General features: G+C 62.7%; 1 protein-coding gene across 1 annotated transcript in view; it reads left to right on the top strand.

The window, feature by feature from the left end:
• The window catches only part of COTL1 (coactosin like F-actin binding protein 1), a 34455-nt gene extending 24311 nt beyond the window's left edge, over window positions 1-10144 (top strand). The window contains exon 4 of the mRNA XM_002723254.5: window positions 8985-10144. Within this exon, the coding sequence (XP_002723300.1) occupies window positions 8985-9095 (111 nt within the window). The 3' untranslated portion in view covers window positions 9096-10144. The remainder of the gene's footprint in view (window positions 1-8984) is intronic.
• The last annotated feature ends 2470 nt before the right edge of the window (window positions 10145-12614 follow it).

The raw sequence follows: 12614 nt of genomic DNA, 5'->3' as shown, positions 1-12614 counted from the left end.
AGGATTGTGGGGACAATGCGGTGGCCGCTGGGAGGCCCTGCGCAGGGCCTGTGCCAGCCGTTCTGGGGAGAGCCAGGCTCGGCTGGCGACGCTTCAAGCTTGGCTTGCAGAACGCCGTGATGGACAGGGTGTGCGGGTTCCCGGAGCCGCTATCTGCAGGGGCTGTCTCGGGCTTGGGTGGGTCAGGGCACAGCCGCCTGGGCGCGGCCCAGCGGGGTCTGCGCTCCTGACTTGGGCAGCAGGAGCAGGTGCGGCTTGAAGTCTGGGCCCCGCCCCCCAGCCCTCCCTCTGAGGGCCTGTTGGGTGTGCCAGGGCCGTCGCTCCGTTACTGACTGCAGTGTGAAATCACTGACTCTTCACAAGGCCAAGGGCAGCACTGTCCGCATTTTGTACCTGGACAGCTGAGACCTGAGGAAGCTGAGGAATCACCCAGGGCCCCAGTGCTGGGAAAAGGGGGCCAAGCCGGGGCCCGGCTCGGTCATTGCCCAAGCACTGCCCACAGCCCCCAGCACTGCCCTGAGGCCACATGGGACCGGAAACTGCTTTCGCAGCTGCGTGTTACACACGGTGCGTGCACTTTTAAACTTGCCCGTTCTGTCTTGACGATGGAACATTGCTTAGAAACTTTATTTCATTTTATTTGAAATGCAGAGAGACAGAGCAAAACCTATCCCAGCTTCTCTCCCCAAATGCCCACGTTGGCAGGGGCTGGGCCCGGCTGACGCCAGGAGCCAGGGGTGAATGCAGGCGCGCACGCGAGTGGCGGAGTCCCAGGTGCTCGGCCGTCTCCGGCTGCCTCCCTGGACGTGCGTTAGAAGGAAGCGGGGACGGAGGCGGAGCTGCGCTCAGACCTGGGCGCCCCGTGTAGGATGCAGGCGTCTCCGCCCGGGGCCAGCACATCCCCCGAAACATCTTTCCAACTGCGGACTGAGCGTTGTCGCCTGTGCTGACTGTTAAGAAAGTGCGCTGTGTCCGACAGAAGAACCGGGGTGAGCTCCACGCCGTGTGCTCGCGCGTCAACCCACAGTTCGGGGCCCTGGAAGGGATTTCGCGTCCAGACTCCGTGTGAAGGAGAGAACGCCAGTTCTCACAAGGATTAAAGAAACAGTGCGTGTGCAAAGGGCTTCTCCGTTTTGATACCCGGGGGACTCCTATCCGTCCTTCAAAACCTTGAGGCTTTATCAGAGCTACTTGCTTCTGTATCTGTTTCTATTATGGTCCGAATTCCAGGAATCAGAATCAAGTGCCCAACTAGAGAGCGATCTTTCTGAGGGCAGGAGCCACGGCTGCCTTAGGACATTGCACTCCCAGCGGCCAGGGGTCCCGTGGACTGGCTGGAACACGCGCTACAGGAACGGAGGAACGAGGGCCCAGGCGTTGGCTGTGGCGGCTCAGACGCCCGCATCCTGGTTTGGTTCCTGGTTCCGGCTTCTTGCCAGTGTGGACCCTGGGAGGCAGTGATGATGGCTCAAGGACTGGGTTCCTGCCACCCTCGGGGAGACCCGGAGGGAGCTCCTGGCTCCTGCTCTGACCTGGGCCAGCCCTGCCCGTTCTGGGCATGGGAGGAGTGAACCAACAGATGAAAGATCTCTCTCCCTCCCTCTCCCTCCCTCTCCCTCCTCCTCCCTCTCCCTCCCTCCCCCTCCCTCCCCCTTCCTCCCCCTCTCTCCCTCTCCCTCCCTCTCCCTCCCCCTCCCTCCCTCTCCCTCCTCCTCCCTCTCCCTCCCTCCCCCTCCCTCTCCCCCCCCCCCCCCCAATCTCTGCTTCCGAAGTGAAAGCTGGGCCCTGCACTGTTCACGGGGCTGCTCAGGAACTGTGTAGGGCTGAGGCCCTGGAGGCCCGGGCAGGCCTGGGGACTGGGTTGGACTTTCCCAGGGCTTCTGTTCTTGTGTCTGGGGGTGTGTGTGTGTGTGGGGGGGACAGTGAGACCCCTGCTTGGGGCCTCCCCGTAGTGAGATTTACAGATTGACGGCTGCCCCCCCCCCGGCATGGCCACGGCCTTGACTCCAGGGGAGGCTGCAGAGGCTCTGTGGCCCCCAGAGGGGGCTGCCCTGCCGGGTGTCTAGGCCTCTGAGCTGTGGTTCGTGGACGGGCCTTGTCCTCATGCTCCCCGCACGAGCTTCCTGATGGGCAAAGCCGGAGCTGCCGGGCGCCATGTGTCTGGGGCAGAGACCCCTGGAAAGGCGGGGCCTTGTCAGGAGGGGTGGGGTGTGGTGGGGGCGGGGCAGAGACCCCTGGAAAGGCGGGGCCTTGTTAGGAGGGGTGGGGTGGGGTGGGGGCGGGGCAGAGACCCCTGGAAAGGCGGGGCCTTGTCAGGAGGGGTGGGGTGTGGTGGGGGCGGGGCAGAGACCCCTGGAAAGGCGGGGCCTTTTCAGGTTGGGTGGGGTGTGCTGGGGGCGGGGCAGAGACCCCTGGAAAGGTGGGGCCTTGTCAGGAGGGGTGGGGTGTGGTGGGGGCGGGGCAGAGACCCCTGGAAAGGCGGGGCCTTGTCAGGAGGGGTGGGGTGTGGTGGGGGCGGGGCAGAGACCCCTGGAAAGGCGGGGCCTTTTCAGGTTGGGTGGGGTGTGGTGGGGGCGGCCTGCTGCTGGGTCGGAGGGGCGCCTGGGCCCTGGGTGTGAGTGCGGCCGCTGTAGTAAGTGCCCGGGTGCACACAGGCAGCAGCCGAGCTGCCCTTCACGGAGCTGCACGTGGGGCCCAGCCTGGCGCCTGCCCAGGTCCCCAAGCAGTGGCTGACCTCGGCTCTGCGGCCATGCCTGCCGTGGCAAAACAACGTGCGGGTCTCCCAGTGGGCATCTGGGGTGTGGCCCCCACATGCATGTCTGGGGTGTGGTCCCCACGCGGGGGTCTGGGGTGTGGTCCCTGTGTGGGGGTCTGGGGTGTGGCCCCCACATGCATGTCTGGGGTTGGTCCCCGCGCGGGGGTCTGGGGTGTGGTCCTGTGTGGGGGTCTGGGGTGTGGTCCCCACGCGGGGGTCTGGGGTGTGGTCCCTGTGTGGGGGTCTGGGGTGTGGTCCCTGTGTGGGGGTCTGGGGTGTGGTCCCCACGTGGAGGTCTGGGGTGTGGCCCCCACATGCATGTCTGGGGTGTGGTCCACGCGCGGGGGCCTGGGGTGTGGTCCCTGTGTGGGGGTCTGGGGTGTGGTCCCTGTGTGGGGGTCTGGGTTGTGGTCCCCACGTGGGGGTCTGGGGTGTGGTCCCCATGCGGGCGTCTGGGGTGTGGTCCCCACGTGGGGGTCTGCGGTGTGGTCCCCACATGGCGGTCTGGGGTGTGGTCCTGTGTGGGTGTCTGGGGTGTGGTCCCCACGCGCACGTCTGGGGTGTGGCCCCCACGTGGAGGTCTGGGGTGTGGTCCCCACGCGGGGGTCTGGGGTGTGGTCCCCACGGGGGGGTCGGGTTGGTCCCATGTGGGGGTCTGGGGTGTGGTCCCCACGCGGGGGTCTGGGGTGTGGTCCCTGTGTGGGGGTCTGGGGTGTGGTCCCCACGCGGGGGTCTGGGGTGTGGTCCCTGTGTGGGGGTCTGGGGTGTGGTCCTGTGTGGGGGTCTGGGGTGTGGCCCCCACGCGGGGGTCTGGGGTGTGGTCCCCACGTGGAGGTCTGGTGTGTGGTCCCCACGCGGGTGTCTGGGGTGTCCCCACGGGGGGGTCGGGTTGGTCCCACGTGGGGGTCTGGGGTGTGGTCCCCACGTGGGGGTCTGGGGTGTGGTCCCCGTGTGGGGGTCTGTGGTGTGGTCCCCACATGGGGGTCTGCGGTGCGGTCCTGTGTGGAGGTCTGGGGTGTGGTCCTGTGTGGGGGTCTGGGGTGTGGTCCCCACGCGGGGGTCTGGGGTGTGGTCCCCACGCGGGCGTCTGGGGTGTGGTCCCCGTGTGGGGGTCTGGGGTCCCCGCGCTGCCCGCTCAGCCCTGAGCCCGCCGCCCTCTCCAGCTGCCTGCCCTCGCCTCCCGGTGCTGCTGCACACTGCGGTCCTCCAGGCGCTGGTGGCCCCGGCTTCCGCCTCCTGGGCCCCATCGTCCCTGCCGTGGTTGCCCGGGGCGTTCAAGGTGCAGCACCCACGTGATGGGGGCAGCGTCCCCCTCACACAGGCGCACATGGGCCCTTCCTGGACCCGTGCCCCTGCCTGTGTCCCCTTGGCCTTTCCCAGGGAGACAGCCACTGCCTTCCACAGCCAGCTCACACTCACCCGCAGTTTCGGAATTTTGGTGGCAGCTGCCATTCTGTGAGCAGAGGTAGTTCATGAGGTGTAGCTTGTGCTGTGTGTGTGTGTTGTGTGTGCATATATATTGTGTGTGCATGTATGTGTGCTTGTATGTGTTTGTGCATGTATAGCGTGTGCTTGTATGTGTGTATGTATATTGTGTGTGCATGTATGTGCTGTGTGTGCATGTATATTGTGTGTGTATGCATGTGTGCGTGTATGTGTTTGTGCATGTATAGTGTGCGCTTGTATGTGTGCGTGTGTGCTGTGTGTGCATGTATATTGTGTGTGCATGTATATTGTGTGTGCATGTGTGCTGTGTGTGCATGTGTATTGTGTGTGTGCATGTGTGCTTGTATGTGTTTGTGCATGTATAGTGTGTGCTTGTATGTGTGCTGTGTGTGCATGCATGTGTCTGTGCATGTATATTGTGTGTGCATCCATGTGTCTGTGCATGTGTGCTGTGTGTACACATACGTGTTGTGGGTGTATGTATGTATGTGTGCATGTTGCTGTGTGTGCATGTGTGTTGTGTGTGTATGTATGTGTTTGTGCGTGTATAGCGTGTGCTTGTATGTGTGCGTGTGTGCTGTGTGTGCATGCATGTCTGTGCATGTTGCTGTGTGTGCATGTGCGTGTTGTGTGTGCATGTGCGTGTTGTGTGTGCACATATGTGTTATGTGTGCATGCATGCCTTTTCCTTCTCCTGGTGGCAGCCTTGGCTGGGAGTCAACCACGGGACTTTGACCGGCTCCTTCACCTTCCTGAGCCTCAGTTCTGTCATCTGAGAAATGGGCACGATCATATGCAGCTCATGGGTTTGTGACCGTTAAGCGAGACTATATAGTAAATACCTGGTGTGTGACATATTCAGCACAGGTGCTATCCACCTTCCGTTGGAAAATGGAGCCGTCCTGTTTATAACCATGTTTATGTGTCGTCATCAAAAAGTCTGTTGAATTCTTTCTTTGGGGAAAACTCTGAATCCTGGGTGTGTGGGGATTCCAGGCACGGTGTGGGCGGGCAGAAGTTGAAGGCCTCAGCCTGGATTAAGCTCTGGCTTTTCAGCTCTGGGTTAAGGAGGATTCTGAAGTTAAGTCTGGACCTGGCGGGGGTGGGGTCGGGGAGGGGAGGGAGTGCTGTGCTGGGTTTGCGACGCTGCAGGAGGAGAAGGGGCCGTGGTCCCCACACCGCGGCCGCCCCGGCCAGGATGAAGCCAGTGTCCAAGGTGAGGTGCCGGCGTCCGCCGTGTCTGGTCAGGGTGGCCTGGGGGTAGCCGCCAGGCGGGGGTGGGGGCACGGCCTGCAGGGCTCCGGATTCCAGGCGTGGGAACAGCCGCTGCTCCGCGGTGACCCAGATCCGCAGGCTTCCAGGGCGCCGTGCCTGCCTGCCTGCCTGCCCTCTTCCTAGCCGAACGGCCGCGGGCCTCTGCCCCTCCGCGGTGAGCAGGCTCCGGCCCCTCGGCCGCGGGGGTGGCACGGGCCTCTGCCCTGGAGCCCGCCAGACCGCTCACCGTTTGCTCCCTTCCTGTGAGACTCAGGCCTGTTGCAGGCACCTGCTCTTTCTGGGGAAATCGCACCGTACTGGCAGGCACTTTTTTTTTTTTTTAAGATGTATTGATTTATTTGAAAGGCAGAGTTACGGAGAGGCAGAGGCAGAGAGAGAGAGAGGAGAAGGGGGAGAGAGAGAGAGAGAGGAGAAGGGGGAGAGAGAGAGAGAGAGGAGAAGGGAGAGAGAGAGAGAGGGGAGAAGGGGGGGAGAGAGAGAGAGAGACAGAGAGAGAGAGGTCCTCCATCCACTGGTTCACTCCCCAGATGGCCACAATGGCCGGAGCTGGCTAATCTGAAGCCAGGAGCTTCTTCTGCGTCTCCCACACAGGTGCAGGGGCCCAAGGACTTGGGTCACCTTCCACTGCTTTCCCAGGCCACAGCAGAGAGCTGGAGGGGAAGTGGAGCAGCCAGGACTTGAACCGGCGCCCACATGCGATGCCGGCACTGCAGGCGGCAGCTTTACCCGCTGTGCCACGGCGCTGGCACCGCTGTTAGCATCTTTAGGGCGTGCACGTGAGCATGCTTGGAAGTCACAGAGACAAAACTGCCCTGCCCCGGGCAGCTGCCTGCGTCCACGCCGCTCTGGTGGTGGCCACGCTGCCCCGGGCCAGACTGTGCAAGCTGGGGCCTCTCCTCGGAACAGTGCTGCTGAGGCGGAAAGGGGGGTCTGTCTGGGAGCCTCCGGAGGGGCGCGGTGTACTGGCCACACAGAGAGCTTTCTGGAGTCAGAGGTGGTGGTCATGCCTTGGAGTCTGTGGTCGGTTGCTTGGGCAGCCTTGGGGCCGCTGATGGGGGTCGTGTGGGGGCGGGGCAGGCTGGTGTGACCACGGAGTCGGGAGAACAGGGACGGGCCCTGGCCATGCAGGTGCTGTGTGCCCCGGGGTGCATCGCCCGCCCTCCCTGGGTCTCTCGCTGGGCTCTGGCTCAAAACGGGGTGAATGGCCGTGCTTCAAGGGCTCTTCTACAGCTTCATGTTTTGTGTCTGTTGTGTTAGAGAAAATATGATTAACGTCAGCATCACCCGTGCCTTTGGCTTTGCACAGCGTGGGCGTTAGAACATTCGAAGTCTCATGCGTCAGGATCGCTCTAGGCTCCTGGTCTTGCCACCTGCCCCTGGCTTAGGGAGCCTAGTAACAGTGAGGGCCTGGCCGAGGCTGTAGGTGAGGGTGCGGGCAGGCGGGAGGCGGCCGTGGCCGTGGACACAGGGCTCCAGCCACGCGGCACCAGCTGCAGCTTGCAGGCCCATCTGGATGGGGCAGGGACTCGGGATGCCACTTACAAACCAGCTATGCTACAGGGCTGGCAACCGGGCTTTTCTTTTGTTTAGTTTTTAACAGTTCGACCCGGAGTGTTTTTTAAAAGACTTTTTAGGTCCTTCATGTTGATTGTCGTGCCCTGCCTTGGCTGGACGCCACTGTCCCGTTCCGTTTCTCATTTCTGGTTATGATTTGCTTTCTCACGTGCGTGTGGCTTTAAGTCAGACTGTGCACGGCTCCAGGTATAATTCCCTGCAGATTTCTCGGACCTTATCGAACGTGTTTCTCAATCTGCGTCTTGTAACAGCTGGGTGACACGGGCCAGTCAAGGGCGTCGCCGTCCCCTGTTGCCCGCTGAAGCAGCAGCAGAGCTAACCTGGGACGGCCTGCAGCGCTGGCTTCCTCCTCGCTGCGCTCCGCCCACCCGTGTGCCACGGGCGCTCAGGGCTGAGAAACCTGTGCATTCTCCAGGCACCTTTCTGCCCGCCAGGTGCAGCTCGCGGTCTCCCGCCGCCTTGGTCAGGCACCCGAGGAAAGAAAGCTCCTGGTGGCTGGGGGTGGGTCTCCCCCAGCCCAGCCCATGGGGTTTCTGCTGATAAGCGGAGGGAGGGTTAGATGAGAACCGGCGAGAGCCGTGCCTGGCACGCAGCAGCCGCTGGGTAAACGTTCACCGCCCCTTCTCCCTCCCTCATCGCCTCCTGAGAGGTTTTACCGTCTGTCTGTCTTTAGAGACTGGAGCTCGAATGTTCTGCCGGTCCGGTCCCTCTTGGTGGAACAGAGGCTTTTGTTTTCCATTGAGGCGGAGCTCCCTCCACGTGGGGCCAGCCACGTTTCAAGGTGCAGCGTGGCGGCTCGTCCCCGGCAGCCCGTGGCCCCTGGAAGAAGCCCGCCTGGGACCCAGCCGCGCCTCGTGACCCTGTCCTCCGTGCGGGTGTCATCTTCAGCGTTTGTTTTCTTACCGATCATTTCGCGGGATTTAGAAGAACGCGCAGCTCCGTGGGGGCTTACTCGCCCTCAGCGTAGGTTCAGCGGCTTTGGGGACGTGTGCAGAGCTGTGCGCCCTTCGCCACGATCCGTTTTTAGAAAGTCTGTTGTTTCCGGTTCCCGTCTCCCTCCAGCCCCTGGAAGCTGCACACCTACTTCCTGTCTCCGTAGCTTTGCCTTTGTTGGAGGTTTCACAGAAATGGGCTCGGATCGGACCCTTTCGTGGCTGCTTCCTCCGCCCGCCGTTGGCTTCGAGGCTCCCCCGCGCTGTGGCCTGGAGCCCACGCTGGCTGGACAGCGGTCCCCGGTGTGGCTGTGTCCGCGCTGGGCTGCTGTGAGGGCCGCTGCTGGGAACACGGGTTTGCTCGGCCGTCAGTTTTGTTTTCCCCGGGCGTGGTGTCGCTGGGCCTCTGAAAGCCTTCTGTGGACGCCGTCTGCTCTCTGGGTCGGAGCCCGCAGGGGCTCACTGCCCGCGCTGGCTGTGCCGCCACTTCCCTGCAGGCCGCTCTGGGTGGGATGACTCCTGGCCTGTCCACCTGTCCGTGTGTCTGCCGCCTTCCTGAGACGCACCGCCGTTTGTCTCCGTGGCTCAGGGTTTTCTGAGAAGCCAGGACACCTGCTTCCCTCATCCCTGCCATGAGCACTTCGTGGGCCACACCTATGGGTTACGTGGGTGCAACCTGTACCCCAAGAAGAGCTAAGAGTCCCCCTGCTACCCTGTGAGAGCCACCCAGGCCTGTCCCCTCCCAGCCCCACACACCTGAGGCCAGCCCTGGTGGGAGCTCCGCCGCCTTTACAAGGGACCTGCTCAGGACAGCACAGCCGGGGAGCCACCGAGCCGGGATCGATCCCAGGTCCGGCCCTGGCCCCTCTGGGTCTCAGCCCCTCCCACTCACGTCTCATCGGGGTTTCTGGTCACTGATTGGTGCCCGAGCGCCCACTCCTCGCCCAGGGCACCCCGTGCCCCTCCTAACGGGAGTCTGTGTGTTTTCCTTGTTCTTGCAGAATTTTGCTAAAGAGTTCGTGATCAGCGACCGGAAGGAGCTGGAGGAGGAGTTCATCAGGAGCGAGCTGAAGAAGGCGGGCGGCGCCAACTACGACGCCCAGGCCGAGTAGCCCCAGCCCCGCCGCGCCCCTTGCCAAAGCCAGCTGCCACTCCCCGGGCGAGGGCACCGCCGGCCTCAGCTCCCAGCCCAGCAGCCCACCAGGGAGAGGAGAAGCGGCGAGAGGCCGCGCCCGCTGCCCCGTGTCTGCACCCCTATGCCCCGCCCGCCCCATGAGCTCATGCGACATCTTTCTCTGGTCACCTTTTTCTTTCCCCCTCTCTCTTCTGTTCTGAAGAAACATCCCTTTGATGCCAGGGTCATGGCTGTCATCAGATGCCAGGTGCCTTCTCTGGGGACCCCTCTCCCTGGCATTTCTCTTAATCACCACGTGGCCCGAGCCCCGCCTTCCCACCTCCCGTGGCTTCTGGGGCCTGGGCCACGGCCGCCATCTTGGTTGTCCCTGTGCCGGGCCGTGCCCACCGACTGCAGCCTTCGCACACACACGTTTGTCCCGCCGGTCGCGCTCAGCCCTCCCAGAGTCCCCTCCCGAGTTGCCTAGGCTCTGTGCACGGTGGCGAGAAGGCTTGGTCTTGCTCAGACCACAGCAATAGAGCAAATTTGCCTTAAAACGTGCCTGGCAGTGGCTGTGTCACCAGGGCTGAAGCCACTCATCCTCGCTGCTTCCACTGAAATCAGATGGCACGAGAGGGACAGGGGTCGGGGTCCAGGTCTGACTGGGGGGGCTCCCAGGCCGCTGGCAGGACAGACTCCACGTCAGGCGTGGGAGTCCCGGTGGAGCTGGGAGCTGCTTCCGTGGTTTCTGGAAGGTCGGAGGTGTGCACGCGGAGAGGCCAGGCCCCTCGCTGGGTGTGCAGCGCAGCCCCGGCCCCTAAAGTGGCCAGAAAACCTGGGGTTTTCATCCGGGGTCTGCACCCCGAACTCCCAAGGATCGCTTTGCTTGTTTCTGAAGAAAGGTGAGATTGGTTCCTCATGAGCTCTTTTCCTGTTTTCCTTGCTCATCGCGTTCTGGGGAAGAAGTCTGGACTGTATTGGGCTTGTGAAGAACATCTCTGCTCTCAATCAGTTTACAGAAATAAATGGTTTTCGTTTTTCAAAAAACGTTTGACTTCCCGATTTGTCTTTCAAAGTTTCTGCCCTTGCTGCACACAGACGCTCGGGTGAGAGGGGTGTTTGTGGAGCACGTTCCTACGCGGTGGCTGGTTTCTGTTAAGATTTACTTCTGCATTTGAAAGACAGTGACAGGTAGAGGTCTTCCACCTGCTGGTCCACTCTGCAACAGCCAGATCTGAGCCAGGAGCTCCGTTCGGGTCTCCCAGTGTGGGTGCAGGGGCCCAAGCACTTGGGCTACCACGTGTTGTGTTCCCAGGCGCACGAGCAGGGAGCTGGATCAGAAGTGGGGCCCGGACCTCGAACCAGTGCTCTGATGTGGGATGCAGGTGGCACAGTGGTGGCTTAAGCTGCCACGCCACAGCGCTGAGAGACAGCTGCTGTTTCGTCCCTAGTGTGCGAGGCTGACAGTGAAGAATTCACCTGTGGCCACCCAGGGATTCGGGGACTTAGCCCAGGCCCTCAGGACCCTGGGGAAGCCCTGGCCTGAGAGGGGGCAGTGCCCGTAGGTCAGATGCTCGAGGGCCCACAACCCTCCTCGCTGGCTTTTCAGGAAAAGGCAAGAGAACGCATCTCCCCGAACATGGCCGTGACACTGTTTCCAAGCTGAGTAACGTGGACTTGCCACACCCCAGTCCCCTGGGGGGCTCGGAATCAGGCCAGGGCGGCCGCAGACAGCGGCTGCCGGAAGTGGGCCAGAAGCCACCCTCGGAGCACGGCGTGGGCAAGGCCACGGCCACGCTGCCCGGAGGTGTGTGGCTGAAGGTCACCTCCAGCCCCCACCTGGCCCAGCCTCCCCTGGGCTCTCCTCCTTGCTCATCTGTTCCCAGCTGTGTGGTTTTTGGCACAGTAGGCAATCTCCTTGAACCTCTTTGCTGGCTGAATGGGCACCAATTTCCATAGCCACAGGGCCGGTCACTGCCGTCACTGGGGCCGGGAGCGCCGTGCACTTCTCTTTTGGCACGCAGAGAACAGGGGCGACTGAACCGGGTCTTTTGGTTGATGGCACTCGGGCTTTCGGCCGTGGCAGAGAACTTGGGCTTGGTAGATCCTAGGCACCGCTAGGCCTTCTGGACAACGGCTGACCCCGCCCCACCCTCACGTTAGGAGAAGGAGCAAGAGTACAGGGCCTTCTCTCACCCCTGGCTGGGAAGGAGAATCCCAGGGGGCTAGAGCTTGGGCCTCCGCTGGGGTTCCCAAGGGAGGGGCCTGGCGGGAGCCTGCGTGGTGCTTGACGCCCTCCAAGGCACAGGGGTTTTGCCCTTGTCCCCTGTGCCTCCTGCCAGGTAGGTAACACTGCCTGGGGCCGCCACACCCGCTCCTGCCCCTGACCTGGGCTGATTAGGCCAGGTGGCGCCTGCCTCCTCAGTCTCCTCGCCTACACACGCCTGAATTCATTTATCACCCATGATTCAACAGCTGTTCGGTGTGTAGAGCAGCAGCCAGTTTTAATTTCCTTTGATCTGGTGGGCAGGCTTTCAGGAAGGGCTCAGCTGGGCGGTTTCTCTTTCCCAGGGGCCTCTCATTAGGTTGTGGACGGATCAGCTGGGCTGGATGCTCAGAACACTGGCCTCCCTTGTGGCTGGAGCTGCTGCCACCTGTGGATCAGAGCCCCACCCAAGACCCCTCCAGCCCGGGGCCTCCGGGCTGCTGGGCTTCCGGTAGAGAGGCCAGCTCCCTGACCCGGAGGCAGGTGCAGGCTTTTCCTGGCCTGCACGTCTCAGGGCTCGTGGAGAACAGGTGTTGGCCTGGCGGGGAAGACGCTGGTTGAGACACCTGAGTCGCATTTTGGCCCCAGCTTGAGGCCTGGCCGATACTCCCGGCTCCAGCTCCAGCTAATGCAGACCCCGTGAGGCTGCCGAGGTCTCCCTGCCACCCGCGTGGGAGACCTGGATGGAGTTCCTGGCTCCTGGCATCTTTGCAGGCATTTGGGGGAGTGAACCAGAGGGTGGGAGCTGGCACACCGGGTTCTAGTCCCGGTCGGGGCGCCGGATTCTGTCCCGGTTGCCCCTCTTCCAGGCCAGCCCTCTGCTGTGGCCAGGGAGTGCAGTGGAGGATGGCCCAGGTGCTTGGGCCCTGCACCCCATGGGAGACCAGGAAAGGCACCTGGCTCCTGGCTCCTGCCATCGGATCAGTGCGGTGCGCCGGCCGCAGCGCGCCGGCCGCGGCGGCCATTGGAGGGTGAACCAACGGCAAGGGAAGACCTTTCTCTCTGTCTCTCTCACTGTCCACTCTGCCTGTCAAAAAAAAAAAAAAAAAAAAGTTTATTGAAAGCAGCCTTGTGGCACCATCTTCCCTGCACCGTGTTGGGGGCAGTGGTTTGGAGCCCTTAGGCGGGAGGGGCAGGGCACAGGGACCTGGCTCTGTGGGAGGGGTGCTGAGAAAGTCACAGCCTTTTCAAAAGGCCCCAGGCCCTGCCCCCACCCTCCTGCTCAGGGGCGGGGCCTACAGCCCAAGCTGC

Source organism: Oryctolagus cuniculus, chromosome 18, assembly GCF_964237555.1.
Source record: "Oryctolagus cuniculus chromosome 18, mOryCun1.1, whole genome shotgun sequence".
NCBI classification, from domain to species: domain Eukaryota; kingdom Metazoa; phylum Chordata; class Mammalia; order Lagomorpha; family Leporidae; genus Oryctolagus; species Oryctolagus cuniculus.
Note: the sequence above shows the minus strand (reverse complement) of the source record. Positions and strands in the feature narration are given on the sequence as shown.